Source organism: Gorilla gorilla, chromosome 10 (genome assembly GCF_029281585.2).
Source record: "Gorilla gorilla gorilla isolate KB3781 chromosome 10, NHGRI_mGorGor1-v2.1_pri, whole genome shotgun sequence".
NCBI classification, from domain to species: domain Eukaryota; kingdom Metazoa; phylum Chordata; class Mammalia; order Primates; family Hominidae; genus Gorilla; species Gorilla gorilla.
The window spans coordinates 144806705-144824112 of record NC_073234.2 but is presented as its reverse complement, the minus strand read 5'-3'; the positions used below and the strand labels follow the sequence as shown (position 1 = coordinate 144824112).

The window sequence follows — 17408 nt, the reverse complement described above, 5'->3', positions numbered from 1 at the left end:
AATCCTTAATAAAATACTGGCAAACTGAAGCCAGCAGCACATCAAAAAGCTTATCCACCACAATCAAGTTGGCTTCATTCCTAGGATGCAAGGCTGGTTCAACATACTCAAATCAATAAATGTAATCCATCACATAAACAGAACCATGTCTAGCTCTTTTTCTTTTCCTCTCATCAAACATGCACACGCCTGCTGCACGTTTTTATCCTGAATGAGCAGCAAAAATGCTTGAACATATGATATTTCATCCCATTTTCCCTCCCACTTACAAAAAATCTCACTTGAAGTATAGTATTAAAGGCCATAGTTCCAGCAGGAGGCCATTTCTCTTGCTTTTCCAAATAATACTGAAGCCAAATACCAGTATTACATAGAAACACCAGTTTTCTCTTCTTAAGCCCATTCTGTTGAAACTGGTCCCGGTGTTCGAGAATACGTTCTAGTGGTGAGTTCTTTGGAATCGATGCTGTGGTTCCCATGAAGGAAGCAGGTGATGCTGAAAGAAAAGTTCCAAACCTGCGAGATTGTATTGCCACTGGCCGAGTTCCGCTAACAAGGTTAAGACAGGTTTTGAAGGCCAGCTGCATTAATGAGGGGATCCCTGCCAAAAATTGAATTCTCTTATTCACATTATCCAAATAACATAAGTGAACTGAGCCATGAATCTTAGATAAACCACAACATGGACTTTAACAAAAATGTCGAATAAGGCAAAGGAAATGAAGAGGATTGAGAGGAGAAGGACCAGAGCAAGCAGGTTCTGGGCAATAGTGGATGAGCAAAGCCAGTTTGCCCAAATCCAAGAAAGGAAAGAAGTTTTTTTCGGTGTGCAAAATGAAACAAAAAGCAAAGGGAAGAGTCCCCTGATTTCCATCCTTGTGCTTCTCAATCACACCTAGTCGGCATAGTGGCAACAAAACGTAACCACATCTATCTAATCTTACTGCTCGTAGCTGTTAAATACCAAATCTCAATCAGCAATTTTAGAGACGGAGCCGTCAATGCTTTTTGCTCCCAATGTTTTGCAAGCAGACGGACGGAAATCGGGAGGCACATAGGAAAAGAGTAAGTTAAAATCCCTAAGACCCGTTAAATAAAGTCTCCTGAAAATGACAGTGAAACAGAGACAGCAACCAAGAAATTGATTCATGCAGCAAGAGAAAAAGGCAGGTTAATATGAAGAGCAGAGCCTGCGGTGCCAAACCTGCTCTTAGCCGAGAGGGACTTTACTGAGAGGAGCCTCGAATCCCCTAAATCTTAGAAGCAACTAAGTCGGGTCCTAACCCAAGGTCAAGGCCTCTAACCCAAGGTTGCTCAAGCATCCTTGCCTTTTATTAAGAGGGTACTCTAACCCACTCTGTCTTAGGAGAGACTGACTTCCCTAAGTTGGGCCTCCAACCCAATCCCATTCTTTACCCAGGTATATGCACCCCACTTACCCAAAGTTAGCCAGTTGGTGCATGCAGATGATTTTCCTTTGGGGCGGGGGTCTCTTCAGGATCATCCATTTGGGGTTTGCCAGAAATAGGTTACAGGACCCCAACATTTACCCAAAGGTAGTCCTTGGACCAGGGTTTCTGCACTGTAGTCCCATCTGTGGTCACCAGAAATATGCTACAGGAAAGGGGTTCTGATCCAGACCCCAAGAGAGGGTTCTTGGATCTCACGCAAGAAAGAATTCAGGGCGAGTCCACAGTGCAAAGCAAAAGCAAGTTTATTAAGAAAGTAAAGTGGCGAAAGGACAGCTACTCCACAGACAGAGTAGGACATTCCCGAAAGTAAGAGGAGGAAGGCGTCCACCCTAGGAACAATGCTTGTATATATGGAGAAATGTGTTCTGCTACAAGGTTTTGTGACAAAGGATTAGTTTTCTTAATTACTATGTTTTGCAAGAATCAATATTATTATCTTTCTTCATTTTTTTTGAGACAGGGTCTTGCTCTGTCACCCAGGCTGGAGTGCAGTGGCACGATCATGATCTCAGTTCACTGCAACCTCTGCCTCCTGTGTTCAAGCAATTCTCCTGCCTCAGCCTCCCCTGGGATTACAGGCATGTGCCACCATGCCCGGCTAATTTGGTTTTTTTTTTGTTTTTTTTTTTGTTTTTTTTTTTAAGAGATGAGGCTTCACCATGTTGGCCAGGCTGGTCTTGAACTCCTGACCTCAAGTGATCCATCCACCTCAGCCTCCCAAAATGCTGGGATTACAGGCATGAGCCACCACGCCTGGCAACATTATTATCTGTAAAACAAAATTAGGAATGTCTTTTTTTTTAAATTTTATTATTATTATACTTTAAGTTTTAGGGTACATGTGCACAACATGCAGGTTTGTTACATATGTATACATGTGACATGTTGGTGTGCTGCACCCAGTAACTCGTCATTTAGCATTAGGTATATCTCCTAATGCTATCCCTCCCCGCTCCCCCAACCCCACGACAGGCCCCGGTGTGTGATGTTCCCCTTCCTGTGTCCATGTGTTCTCATTGTTCAGTTCCCACCTATGAGTGAGAACATGCGGTGGTTGTTTTTCTGTCCTTGCGATAGTTTGCTGAGAATGATGGTTTCCAGCTTTATCCATGTCCCTACAAAGGACATGAACTCATCATTTTTTATGGCTGCATAGTATTCCATGGTGTATATGCGCCACATTTTCTTAATCCAGTCTATCGTTGTTGGACATTTGGTTTGGTTCCAAGTCTTTGCTATTGTGAATAGTGCCACAATAAACATACGTGTGCATGTGTCTTTATAGCAGCATGATTTACAATCCTTTGGGTATATACCCAGTAATGGGATGGCTGGATCAAATGGTATTTCTAGTTCTAGATCCCTGAGGAATCGTCACACTGACTTCCACCATGGTTGAACTAGTTTACAGTCCCACCAACAGTGTAAAAGTGTTCCTATTTCTGCACATCCTCTCCAGCACCTGTTGTTTCCTGACTTTTTAATGATTGCCATTCTAACTGGTGTGAGATGGTATCTCATTGTGGTTTTGATTTGCATTTCTCTGATGGCCAGATGATGAGCATTTTTTCATGTGTTTTTTGGCTGCATAAATGTCTTCTTTTGAGAAGTGTCTGTTCATATCCTTCGCCCACTTTTTGATGGGGTTGTTTGTTTTTTTCTTGTAAATTTGTTTGAGTTCATTGTAGATTCTGGATATTAGCCCTTTGTCAGATAAGTAGGTTGCAAAAATTTTCTCCCATTCTGTAGGTTGCCTGCTCACTCTGATGGTAGTTTCTTTTGCTGTGCAGAAGCTCTTGAGTTTAATTAGATCCCATTTGTCAATTTTGGCTTTGGTTGCCATTGCTTTTGGTGTTTTAGACATGAAGTCTTTGCCCATGCCCATGTCCTCAATGGTATTGCCTAGGTTTTCTTCTAGGGTTTTTATGGTTTTAGGTCTAACATGTAAGTCTTTAATCCATCTTGAATTAATTTTTGTATATGGTGTAAGGAAGGGATCCAGTTTCAGCTTTCTACATATGGCTAGCCAGTTTTCCTAGCACCATTTATTAAATAGGGAATCCTTTCCCCATTGCTTGTTTTTATCAGGTTGTCAAAGATCAGATAGTTGTAGATATGCGGCATTATTTCTGAGGGCTCTGTTCTGTTCCATTGGTCTATATCTCTGTTTTGGTACCAGTACCATGCTGTTTTGGTTACTGTAGCCTTGTAGTATAGTTTGAAGTCAGGTAGCGTGATGCCTCCAGCTTTGTTCTTTTGGCTTAGGATTGACTTGGCGATGCGGGCTCTTTTTTGGTTCCATATGAACTTTAAAGTAGTTATTTCCAATTCTGTGAAGAAAGTCATTGGTAGCTTGATGGGGATGGCATTGAATCTGTAAATGACCTTGGGCAGTATGGCCATTTTCACAATATTGATTCTTCCTACCCATGAGCATGGAATGTTCTTCCATTTGTTTGTATCCTCTTTTATTTCATTGAGCAGTGGTTTATAGTTCTCCTTGAAGAGGTCCTTCACATCCCTTGTAAGTTTGATTCCTAGGTATTTTATTCTCTTTGAAGCAATTGTGAATGGGAGTTCACTCATGATTTGGCTCTCTGTTTGTCTGTTATTGGTGTATAAGAATGCTTGTGATTTTTTTTGTACATTGATTTTGTATCCTGCCCATTGTCTCAGCCCAAAATCTCCTCAAGCTGGTAAGCAACTTCAGTAATGTCTTTTTTCTCCAGCTATTGGGATATCTGGACACCCCCAAGTCTGGGTCTGTTTAGTAAACATTATTAATTTGTTCCCTTAACTGTAAACATCTAGAGGCTAGGAATGCCTAACTTTCTGGGAATGCTGCCCAGCAAGGGCCAGCCTCATTTTCCAGCCCTCATTTAGGATGGAGTCACTCTGGTTTGAACACCTTTGACCCTGGCTCCACTGAGGAACAATCAGAAATCTGTAAGGATGATGCCTGGACATTGCTTTATTTGTAAAGTTCCTCCAGGCAATTTGAATGCATGGGAGGTGGAAAAATCACTGCTTTAACCAGATATGTTTTATAAACTTCTCTTTAACCAACTGTATTTATCTCCTACAATACATCAGATTCCTTTCTGATGAATATCAGGAATTACACTCTATTATAAGCACAAAATGCAACAAGATAAATATGACCACCATTTTCAGGACATGTACCATCTGTCAGACACACAAACTGCAAAGGCACAGTCCTTGTCTTTAGAGTGAAACATGGAGAAGTGATAAATATTGCCTACTATGCAAGAGTTCGGGAAGCTGTTAAGTTCTAAATATTTACAAAGGGGCATTAAAATTCAAATTCCCACTGTCACACTAAGATACACGTGATGAGATATTCCAACGAGATCACCATGTGCAGAATTTATAAAGGAAATTGTCAGGAACTCGGTCCATAACTGTACTGCAGATGAACTATTGGGGAACTCATGCAAGCTAAGGAATCTTTCCAGAAAATCACGCGCATACAACGTTTTCCCCACAAGTTCAAGGTACAACCTTCCTGAAGGTTGGTATAGTCCTGGATTGAGAATTCCCAACTTAGTCTTTGCTATTGTGAATAGTGCCACAGTAAACATACGTGTGCATATGTCTTTATAGCAGCATGTTTTATAATCCTTTGGGTATATACCCAGTAATGGAACCAACCCAAATGTCCAACAATGATAGACTGGATTAAGAAAATGTGGCATATATACACCATGGAATACTATGCAGCCATAAAAAATGATGAGTTCATGTCCTTTGTAGGGACATGGATGAAGCTGGAAACCAGCACTCTCAGCGAACTATTGCAAGGACAAAAAACCAAACACCGCATGTTCTCACTCATAGGTGGGAATTGAACAATGAGAACACATGGACACAGGAAGGGGAACATCACACACCGGGGCCTATTGTGGGGTGGGGGGAGGGGGGAAGGATAGCATTAGGAGATATACCTAATGTAAATGATGAGTTAATGGGTGCAGCACACCAACATGTCACATGTATACATATGTAACAAACCTGTACATTGTGCACATGTACCCTAGAACTTAAAGTATAATAAAAAAAAAGAAAAAGAATTCCCAACGTAGAATATTCTCATCACCACTTCATAGAGAGGGCAGTTGGCTGAAAAAAGACCTTGTTGCTTTTACATCTTGGCTGGGAAAGGGATCTAAAGAAAAAGGGAAAATCTAAATGTATAGAACAATCACGTAAGGTTACAGGAAGAGTAAAATTAGATGAAGTAAAGAGAGCACTTATTACCTTCTATTTATTGAATGATATTATAGGTGGCTCTTCTAGGATGGCAAGAAGTTACATATATGAGGAGATGTATAAGGTTTTCCTGATAAAACAAACTCTAAAAACAGAAGTATGGGGCTGTGGGGTGTGAGGCATCCAGTATTCTACTGCAGGCAAGGATTGTTGGTTTTTATTCGAGGTCAAGGAATCTGGAAGGAAATAGGGGTAGAATGTGATGTGGACATATGGGCAGTTATCGTGTACAATGAGCTACGCTTATGCAGGTGTTCACACGGCTCAAAAGCAAGTAATGCTAATTCTGTTCTATAAATTCCTTTCTTTGTGATTAAAAACAGAAGGCGAGGCCCACAGACAAGACGGAGATTATCCCATTTCATCAATGGGAAAGTCATACCAAAATTCTTGTTGAGTTCGAATACAAAAACAAAGGTGCATTCTAGCATCTTAATTCCAAGTTCCCTCTAGCTGTGACTAGAAATGCCAGTCAGGGGCTTCAAAGAGACAGTGGCATCCTTTTCTTATGAAAAGAAAGGTATGGGAGAAAAAAGCCCACCGTGGCCTAGGGGATTTTTATCACAGCAGCTGCTTCTCAAAGAATTAAACAACTTTCTTTCAAGAGCCAAGAGGGAGTGCGTTTTGTAGGATTCAAAAACCAGCTGTCGTCTTTTCCCCTTCATTACTCACAGCCCATTGCAGCTACCCCGTTCCATGGAAGAGATGGCTGCTTAAGTGGAAGGCTGACCTCTGCAACTGGGGTTCTTTCTTTTTGCAGTTCTTCCCATCTCATTTCTCTGGCCCCCTCCTTCCCCTCCTCTTTCTTTTCCTCCTCCCCTTCCTCCTCTTCTATCTTTCTTTTTCTTTTCCTTTTTTTATTTTTTTGAGACATATTTTCGTTTCGTCACCCAGGCTGGAATGCAATGGTGTGATCCCAGCTGACTGCAACTTCTGCCTCCCAGGTTCAATTCTCATGCCTCAGCCTCCCAACTAGCTGGGATTATAGGCACATGCCACCATGCCCAGCTAATTTTTGTATTATTAGTAGAGATAGAGTTTTGCCCTGTTGGCCAAGCTGGTCTCAAACTCCTGACTTCAAGTGATCGCTTTTATCTTTCCTTTCTTTCTACTTCTCTCTCTCCTTCCATTTTTCCCTCCCTACTCCTTTCTCTCTCTCTCTCTGTCTCTCTCTCCCTCCTTCTCTGTTCATTAGAATCTCCCCTGATCTTCTAGTTTTCCATCTCATCCCTCCTATTGAGAACAAGGCTCCCTGGAAGTCCCACCGTTTATCTCTGAGCTTCTTACTGGTAAACTTGGGTGAGATTGATGGTGTGATAAAAATGTCAATAGCTTTGTCACATATAAAAGAACAAACCTTATTCTTCTACATGTCAGAGTTCAGTGATCATTTCTCAAAGGTGTAAAATTCAAATCTTTTAGAAATAGATCTGACACGTAGACGTTGTTTGGCCACTGAGGTTTTAAAAAGCACCTCTCTCAGTAGATTCCTCTGTTCATTCTCACCTACACCCTGGTCACTTCCTTTTCAGGCAGAGGCAGGCACCAAATCTACATTTTTCTACCTGACACAGAGAAGAGCAGACATCAAACCAAAAATCACTATGATGAGGCAGGCAGCTAATTAATTACTTAAATAGCTGTAAAAATAATCCAGAAAGTCCTAGGTGGATTTGTTTCTAGATGTATGCTTATAGAAAATTGAGTGTCTAGAAACCAGTCTTTGTCGCAGTGACTCCCATCTCCACGTAATATCTGGTGACTTCTCCATGCTCATCACAGCGACCCCCTTGACCCTGGTTTGTTGTGCACACGTTGCCTGTTTCTCTGCAATTCTGTCTTACCACTGCCAATAACACAACTGTGTCACCCTCAGACATCCTTAAAATTCTGTGCAACCAACTCAATCTGGCTGTGGCTTTGGAAAATCCAATGGAAGTTGCCTAGAAATTTGTGAGAGTGAGGAAAAGTGTTCTCCTAAATGGAGAGTGGGAAAGGAAGTGTTTAAGAAATGCAATCACTGTTTCCCATAATTATCCACAAATACCTGCTCTGGGGCAGCTGAGCAGCCCACAAACAGAAAGACTTTGGAACCTGGAGTGACAGTATCTAAGCCCAGGCTAATGCTGCAGAGCATATTAAACCTCCTTTGTTCATTTTGGAATGGCATCTCTGAATGCTCTTTGCGGAGATGTGTGCGCTTGGTTCCATGTGGAGGTACATAGAGAAATGGCCAAGGGCTGCCCACTCTCTGCCAAGCGTGCTATGCCTCATCAGTCCCTGAAAGCTGTTCTCCTCTGTGTCTTCTCTCCAGTGCGGATGGCGCCTCCTACGAGGTCATGCAGATCGATGTGGAGGTGGAAGAGCCCGGTGACCTGCCAGCCACACAGCTGGTCACGTGGCAGGTCGAGTACCCCGGAGAGATCACGTCTGACTTGGGAGTGTCCAAGATCTATGTGAGCCCAAAGGACTTGATTGGAGTTGTGCCGCTGGCTATGGTAAGCAAGCCCCGCCCTGGGCTGTTAGAACTGAACTCGGGGGAGGGGAAGGCGCCGCACTGAGACCCAGGCTGGGTGGGGAAAAGTGGGGGAGCCAAGAACCAGGACAGTGAGAAACGAAACCACAAAGTTGACTGCCAGTAGCCAATCGTTGTGTGTGTGTGTGTGTGTGTGTGTGTGTGTGCGTGTGTGTATCTATATCATCTATATATCTATACAAATATAAAACAATCTTCTTAACGTATTATTTAGAAAGTAAACTCCAGGTATTAGATTTGGGTCTGCTGTTGTGTGAAAATTGTTGACGACTCGATAGATGTGTTTGTAGCATATGATGTAGACACCTGTGGATCTCGAACACACACAGCTGGGGAGTCCATGTAGATCAAGCATAGGAGTGAAATGTTCTGAGACATTTGGCAAACACCCGCCTGGTCCCCCAGACCACCAATTAGAAATATTGACCAGTGTTCTTCTGTCATGCTGAAAGAACACCAGAAATCAGGTCTTCAGTCCGAGGCAACTGGACAGCTGCCCGGTGACACTGAACTGGTTACTGTGTTGTTCATTAGGAAATGTAAAGGTGTTTGGGTTACTGTAGTTGACAAGAGCTCTTACTGTTTTATTTGAGAGGCACTGAGCCTCCCTGGTTATTATTTTGTGTGAGACGGTCGTGCCCTTTGCTTTGGACTCTTAGTGGTTCTATCACTGGGAATGGCAACGCCGTTTGTCTCGAGCAAGTAGTGGTTTGAATTTGCTCCTTTCCGCACCTCTGGTCTGAGGAGACTGAGCAGCTCTCCCTGAGCACCTCCTGCTGCGCGCTCGGCCCAGGCCTGGCTGCATGTTGTTTCCTACACTCCACACTCGGTGTTTCTCCTGCCTCCAGTGGCCCTGATGCTGCTGTTGCCTGTTCTAAACCCCATTGTTCCTCATGGCCTGTACGAGTCCTCAGTCCCACAAGACTGCTCTCTCCGTCCTTCAACAGCCTCTGAAACATTTCCCATCCTACAGCACCTTTTCTTGCTATGCTACATGTAATGTTCTTTTTTTTTTTTTTTTTTTTTTGACGGAGTCCCAGTCTGTTGCCCAGGCTGGAGTGCAGTGGTGCGATCTTGGCTCACTGCAACCTTTGCCGTCCGGGGTTGATTCTCCTGTCTCAGCCTCCCCAGTAGCTGGGATTACAGGTGCCCACCACCATGCCTGGCTAATTTTTGCATTTTTAGTAGAGACGGGGTTTCACCATCTTGGCCAGGCTTGTCTTGAACTCCTGACCTCGTGATCCACCCACCTTAGCCTCCCAAAGTACTGGGATTACAGATGTGAGCCACTGTGCCCAGCCCTATGTAATGTTCTAAGAATGTATAATGGTAGAGCTAGAAACAAAAATCTCAGTGGAGATCCCCTTGACATGTGTACCAATTAGGAATTGCATTTGGCTGAGAGCAACAGAGCTCCCTGCCCAGGCACCCTAACTTACCCTCTGGCTAATTATGAGTTAAGTACAGATTTCTTCTTTCATGTAAAGAAGTTCCTAAGGTTAGTGATCTAGGGCTGGTTTGGTGTTACATGACATCTGAGACCCAGGCCCCATCTTTCCTTCTACTTCAGCAGTCAGGTGCATGGATTCCATCCTCATGATTACCTCATGGTCCAAGATAGCTGCTGGGATGCCAGCCATCACATCTATATTCTGCAGACCAGCAAAACTTAAAAAGGCCAAAGTTCAAACAGGGCCAGTCTCTTTTCCTTTTCAAAAGAACTTTACAAGAATCCAACATACTGTTTCTGGTTGCATCCAATTCACCAAAACTTAGTTATATAGCCACATCTAACTGTAAGGAAGGCTGAGAAACCTACTTTTTTGCATGAAAGGTTGCTCAAATTCTGTTACAAGGAAACAAGAAAAAGGTATTCTAAGGCAATGAACAGCATCTGCAACAATTCTCCTTTATTTCCACTTGAGGAAACTGAGGCTCAAAGAGGTCCTTCATCTTAGTACCTGTTTTCCATTTTTCATTGGTCATTATGAGTCTCCCAGGAAAAAGAATAACATAACAAATTATGGTCTCCACTAGCTATTCATGCAACCATACTTAATTTCATTGTGCCTCAATTTCCTCATCTGTAGAAGGAGTTACAGGGATAATACCTACTTATAAAGTTGTAAGGATAAAACAGTAATTAAAGTGTACTTAGACTAGGTGCGGTGGCTCATGCCTGTAATCCCAGCATTTTGGGAGGCCCAGGTGGGCAGATCACTTGAGGCCAGGAGTTCAAGACCAGCCTGACCAACATGGCAAAACCCCATCTCTACTAAAAAAAACTACAAAACTTAGCCAGGTGTGATGGCACATGCCGATAATCCTAGCTACTTGGGAGGCTGAGGCATGAGAATCGTTTGAACTTGGGAGGCGGAGCTTGCGGTGAGCCAAGAACGCACCACAGCACTCCAGCCTGTGTGACAGGGTGAGACCCTGCCTCAAAAAAAAAAAAAAAAAAAGTACTTATTAGAGTTCCCAGCCTAGAGCAAACACACAGTAAATGTTATCTATATTATGATTACTTAACTACTGAATTTAAAATATAAGCAATACTCCGGCAATAATGTTATAAATTTTTTCAGGTAAGGGACTTATCCACAGCTCCCATATTTTACAATATAAGAAGAGTGGTAGGCAGTATGTAGGCACCCACTGATTCTTGAACTGAATTAAATGTATTGGATTAAAACTTGGTGGGGCTGGGTGCACTGGCTCATGCCTGTAATCCCAGCACTTTGGGAGGCCAAGAAAGGTGGATCACCTGAGGTCAGGAGTTCAAGACCAGCCTGGCCAACATGGTGAAACCTTGTCTCTACTAAAACTACAAAAATTAGCCGGCTCTGGTGACTCACACCTGTAGTCCCAGCTACTCAGGAGGCTGAGGCAGGAGAATGGCTTGAACCCAGGAGGCGGAGGTGACAGAGCGAGCCTGGGTGATAGAGCAAGACTTCATCTCAAAAACAAAACAAAACAAAACGAAACGTGGTGGGCTGAGTTGTTAGCAGTGGGCTCTGAGCGGCTTCCTTTCGAACTAAGTGGAGAGCCAGAGTGCTGTCTGATCTACCTTTTGTATTGGTAGTGGTTCTGAGTCTTCCCAGAGCAAGGTGCCTTATTTTAACCTTGACTTGGTTGGTAAAAGAGTGTTGTCATGCCGGGGATGTGGTTGCCGTTATTAAATTACTTTGCTTTTGTTCATTCTATCTTTATTGAGAAATATGTGAAAGAAATTTTAGATCCATGCATCCATTGATTGACTGATTGATTGATGTCACACATCCCTGAAACATAAGAGAAAGAGAAGGAAAGCCAGCCTGCCTGGATGGTGGGCGGTGAGGGAGTTGAGTTCAGAGTCTCTGGGGAGCTCAGAAGCCAGCATGGGGAGTTGGATTGTCACGTGCAGTGGGAAGCCCCGCGAGGCGGTCCGCAGGGGAGCCACACGGACTGACTTACGTTTTCAGAAGATCAGCATGGCACATGCATACATATGTAACTAACCTGCACAATGTGCACATGTACCCTAAAACTTAAAGTATAATAAAAAAAAAAAAGAAGATCAGTATGGCTGTACGTGGAGAATGAATTCAAGAGGTTAAGAGAGCATTAGGGGACTATATTCTGGCTGCTGGAAAAAAAAGACCTTATAATGCTGACCTAGAGAGCTTGACGTTTACTTGGCTCTCGATACCCTGTCTAAATGTCAGCAGCCTGGGACTCATAAGGTGGTTCCAGCAGGCCAGGGTGTGGCCTCTTTCCATCCTGTTGCTTTGAGTGATCCCAGAGACATTGACCTAATCACTCTTCCTCCAAATTAATGACAACCATACCCACGTTGCAGCTATTTTCTAAATTTTAACATTCCGTGTTGATGGAGTTGCAGGAAAATGGGAATCATTACACAAAGCAGGTGGAATTTTGTATTTGTTAAGCTTTCTGGAAGGCAGTTTGGCAAACATTATTTAAAAGGCAGTTAAGGCAAACATTATTTAAAATTTTTTTTCATTATTTATTTTCTGTTTTTGTGAGACAGAGTTTCACTCTGTCGCCTAGGCTGGAGTGCAGTGGCGTGATCTCAGCTCATTGCAACCTCTGCCCCCCAGGTTCAAGTGATTCTCCTGCCTCAGCCTCTCAAGTAGCTGGGACTACAGGCACCTGCCAACAGGCCCAGCTAATTTTTGTATTTTTAGTAGAGATGGGGTTTCACCATGTTAGCCAGGCTCGTCTTGAACTCCTGACCTAATGTGATCCACCTGCCTCGGCTTCCCAAAGTGCTGGAATTACAGGCATGAGCCACCATACCTGGCCTATAATTGTTTATATTTTATAAGTGGGAAAGGGGAGAGTGTGCTCCTCTCCATCCCAAGCACCCCACCTCTGCTCCCACCCCATCAGTCTAGGAGCTCTGCCAAGTGCTGAGATCTAGCTGCAAGGGAGGCTGGAGAGAGTGAGCTATTCCAGGAGCCAGATGCCCAGCTGCAAGCATGCAACAGTGGGAGAAGGGAGTGCACATGGAGAAATGTCTGGTGCTGTCCTGGACTGTCCTGGCTGAGATAATAGCAGTGGAGCAGCAGCGTCTGCCTTAGAAGACAAGACTTCCCAATGCATTGGATATAGGTGTGAAGAAAACACAGGAATAAAAGATGCATCCTAGCTTTAGTCCCAAACAAAAAGTTCCCCATATATCTCCATGACACTACTACACAAGATTAAAATTTAAGAGCTTTTTTGTTATAAAATAACCTATGGTTTATATTTTTGTACAAAAATCTTTGCACACATTTTTAATGAACTCCTTCAGGTCAACTTTTAGAAATAAATTCAAATCAAAGGATATGCAATATTGTATTACTTTTTTATAATGTTTGCCAAACTGCCTTCCAGAAAGCTTAACTAATTTAAAATTCCACTTGCTATGCATAGTGATACCCATTTTCCTGCAACTTCCTCCAACATGAAATATTAAAATTTAGCAAAACTTATATCTCAATGTTGTTTTAATTTGCCCTTCTTAGATGACATGTTTATTTCCTATTAAGCATTTGTTCTTTGCCCATTTTCTTTTCTCCTTGGAAATTCAATTTATTCTTAGACCTTTGTTATAAATCTTTTTTTATTATGGTAGAAGTTATATAACATTAAAGCTACCATCTTAACCATTGTAAGTGTATAGTTTAGTAATGTTAAGTGTTTTCTCGTTGTGCAATGGCTCTCCAGAACTTTTTCATCTTGCACACTGAAACTCTATAGCTACTAAACACAAATTCCTCCTCCCTCTTCCCTCCTCCCCAGACACTGGTAACCACATTTCTATTTCTATATATTAGTGATCCTAACTTTTCCATTGACATATTGCAGGTACTCTTACTAGTTTACCATTTGCTAACTTTGCTGGTCAAACTTTTTTGGCTTGCACAGACTTCTGTCTGTTTGTGTAATTTGTATGTAGTCAAATCCATTATCTTTTCCATAATGGAAATCCCTCATCTCCCTCTAATTATATCCAAGACAAAAAAGGCATAAAATCTCAAATATTAAAATATTCACACACAGCACAACTAAGTAAATAGATGAACAGTCTTCAAAAATAATGCTGAAAGGGAGCACAGTTGTGGCACCTTCAAGCTGTTGTCAAGGATCTGAGGTCCACTTGAGCTGAAGCTGTGGCCTCTCCATTCTTTGTGTGCTGTGTAATTTCATCTCCAGGACAGCTCTGGGATGAGATGCCGCCAAGTGCTTGCATCGAAAGCTACTTTTTAGAAACAATTGTTTTTTAATATTTTGTATTTTTTTCTTGAAGTCTTCTTCAATATTTTGCCTTTTTTTCCCCTAATGTCTAGGGTCTTGAAACTTTTTAGTTTCTTAATCCAGTTGTAGGTTTTTATGAGATTTATTACATTGTTTTTTCAGTTCAGGAAATCATGCCTTACTATGTTGTAAGTAAATATGGTTTTGTTTTTAGGGAGGCAAATTCTGAGGGAAAAGCTCACTAAAGGTGCATTAGCATTCATTTATCAAGTGCTTATCTGTAACCACGTTAGTGTCTGAATCTGGAGACTGGTGTTTACTCTTCTCCAGATATTAGCCCAGCTAATTTTTATATTTTAGTAGAGATGGGGTTTTGCCATGTTGCCCAGGCTAGTCTCGAACTCCTGGCCTCAAGCAATCCACCCGCCTCTGCCTCCCAAAATGCTGGGATTAGGGGCATGAGCCATTGCACCCGGCCTGGTGTTTGCATGTCTTGGAAAAGTTGGAGTCCCCTTTGTAGTGACTCAGCTTTCCAAGGAGAAAGGTCTCCGTTTCTCAAAGTTCTTCAACGTCCTTCTCTCCTAACTGCCTCCTGAGTTTTGGCTAAAACAAGTGTTTCAAGTTTACACCAGTGTTCAGGGGTCATGGCACTGATAGGTATATACTTTATCAATTTTTGGATGCCTTATCAGCTAGTCCTTTAAAACATGGTAACAAGTCCTCTTCATTTTAAAATAAAACAAACTCTTTTCTTCCTCTTGGGTAGTGGCTGTTTGGATATTATACTTGTGGTTACCGTTGTAAGTGCAGGAAGTAGAGGTGAATGACTCTGCTCTCCTGTGGGATTTTAAGAACGTGCCCTCCCAGGCAGGTCTCTTGACCAGCTTCTCATTTTGCTTTGGGTCTCAGCTATGACCACTAAGTTTTAGTTATTAGAATGGATCTGAAACTTGAGATAAAACTTAATCAGGAGACATGGTCAGGACAGACAATGTCTGTATTATCCTTGAAAAAAATCAAAAACTCCAGCCCTACAGGGACCTGGTGCTGATGGTGTTACGTGGCATTCACAATGGCATAAGGATACATACAGACGCATCTGCCAAACCCAGCCCTGAAGATCCTGGGGAAGACCGCAGAGCTCTTAAACAAACATGAAGAATCAAATGTGCCATTGCTCTTTAGGAAGTGCAATTCAATATCATATTCTGAGCTTTTTCTCAAACGTGATTCTGATGGAAAGGGAAAAAGCATCTCAGAATTCTCTCGTTAGAGCCCAGCTCCCATGCCTCATCCACCACAGGGTCTTCCTTGATCCTCATGCTCAGACAGGATCCATGTTGACTCCTCTACTCTGTGCACACATGTTTTCCTTGCACGCAATGAGGGCAGCGGGCAAGTCGGAGGATTCTGACACTGTTGAGTTATTCTTGCTGGCTGCGATCATGTGTTTGGAGCCATCTTAAGTAGGAGCCATACCCAAGAAGCTTGGGAGGACATAGGCTCAGTATGTCCCTTTGATTTGCACTCTAAGTCCTTCCTCGTCTCATTTTATTCTTTGATCCTTGGTGTATTTGTCTATTTTCTGTTGCTTTCAACAGAATGCCTGAAACTGGGCGATTTATAAGGAAAATTAGGTATTAAAGTTATGGAGGCTGAGAAGTCCAAGATCAAGAGGCCACAGGTGATGAAGACCTTCTTGCTGGTGGGGATCTCTCTGCAGAGTCCCGAGGTAGAGCAGGGTGTTGTATGGTGCGGGGCTGAGTATGCTAATGTGCTGTCTCAGGTCTCTCTGCCTCCTCTTACAATGCCACCAGTCTCACTCCCATGATAACCCATTCATCCATTCATCCATGAATGGGTTTATTCACATCCATGAATGGATTAATTCACATCCACGAATGGATTAATACATTCACCTCTTAAAGGCCCACCTCTCAGTATTGCCACAGTGGGGATTAAGTGTCAACATGATTTGGGGAGGGAACATTCAAACCATAGCACCCACCTAAACCTGTCCAATCTCCAAGCCTTTTTTCCAAACTGGAAGCTGCTAGACTCCAGTAAACCCCTCCTGACGTGTGATATTTCATACTCAGATGCTGTTTTCTCATTAGCATGAGTAGGGGACTCCATAACCCAGGTAACTACAGGTGAAGCTAAGCAGATTATTCTTGGCCTGACCCTCCACCTACTTGGTTGAATGCTGAGTTCCTTCCTTATTTGATTCTTGGGATTACAATCATGTAATCGTTAAGGAATCTCTTCCCTCCTTATCTCACCTGCATCTTCCTAAATCTTCTCGATTAAGGCATGTTTTTTAAATCTATGATTTGGTAGAAAATTTCCCTTTCTGTGATCTTAGCAGACAAAACTTATATTTTTAGAACCATATAATTTTACTATTGTAAATCTTCTGATGAAATACATTTTAAATAAGCTTCACTGAATCAAGTACATTTCTCTTCTTAAATAAAATGAACTTCCTTTTCACCAACCATACTCTATCCTCATCTTCAGAATCTTTGGGATGTATTCTCCTGGCACACGTATTCTCCTGGTTTGTGTTACATCCTTCCAGTGCTGTGATTATGCTCAACCCCTGTCCTCCTGATATCCCCCAGCAGAAAGCACAGGACCAGCCCATAGTAGATGCTCAGTAAAGGCGTGTAAGAGAACAGCCTTATCCCTCATTGGAATATACATGGATTTGCGAGGAGATGGTAACCCAGGCCACCTATCTCCCGGCAGTTTTGAAGTCAGTACAAGTAATGTGTGGTGACAGTCACCCACTAAGATCAGGACTTAAGAAAAGGCTGTCAAATTAGGGAAAGGAGCTTCCTTTCCTGGCTTGAATAATATTTTTGTTGAATTTTTGGTATAAAAGCAGATTCTTGGCTCTTTTTATTTGACTGTTCATAGCATTCTTTTCTTGTGAGAGCCTGTTAATTAATATGCCAGATACCCTCTGTTGTTTTACTCAGACTTTTCGAAAATTCAGTCACACTGCACAGCACACTATGGCTTTCATTTTTATACTTTCTCAACCAAGTGCAAATTAAGACAGCCCTTGAAAAAATCTCTTCTCTAAAGCACCTTCTTGCATTGTGTGTTTGTTGAGTAGCCATTGCTCCCTAAACAGCATTCACAGTAATTACACCAAATACTTACTGTTCATTAGGTACCAGGTATGGTTCTAGGAACTTCTACACATATATGGAGGAGATGAGGTCAGGGTAGGCAAGAGCTGGGTTCTAGAGACCCCATCAGCCATGGTACCTGCAGCAGCAGGATTTCTGATTCAAGATGTATGAAAGTATATTCTTTATATATATATATTCTTTACATATATATAAATTCTTTAT

At 42.4% G+C, this 17408-nt stretch overlaps 1 protein-coding gene across 1 annotated transcript in view; it reads left to right on the top strand.

Moving 5' to 3' along the window:
• Positions 1 to 17408, top strand: part of TMEM132D (transmembrane protein 132D) — an 825211-nt gene that overhangs the window by 549334 nt on the left and 258469 nt on the right. The window contains exon 4 of the mRNA XM_019039446.4: positions 8077 to 8260. Coding sequence (XP_018894991.3) covers positions 8077 to 8260 — 184 coding nt within the window. The remainder of the gene's footprint in view (positions 1 to 8076; positions 8261 to 17408) is intronic.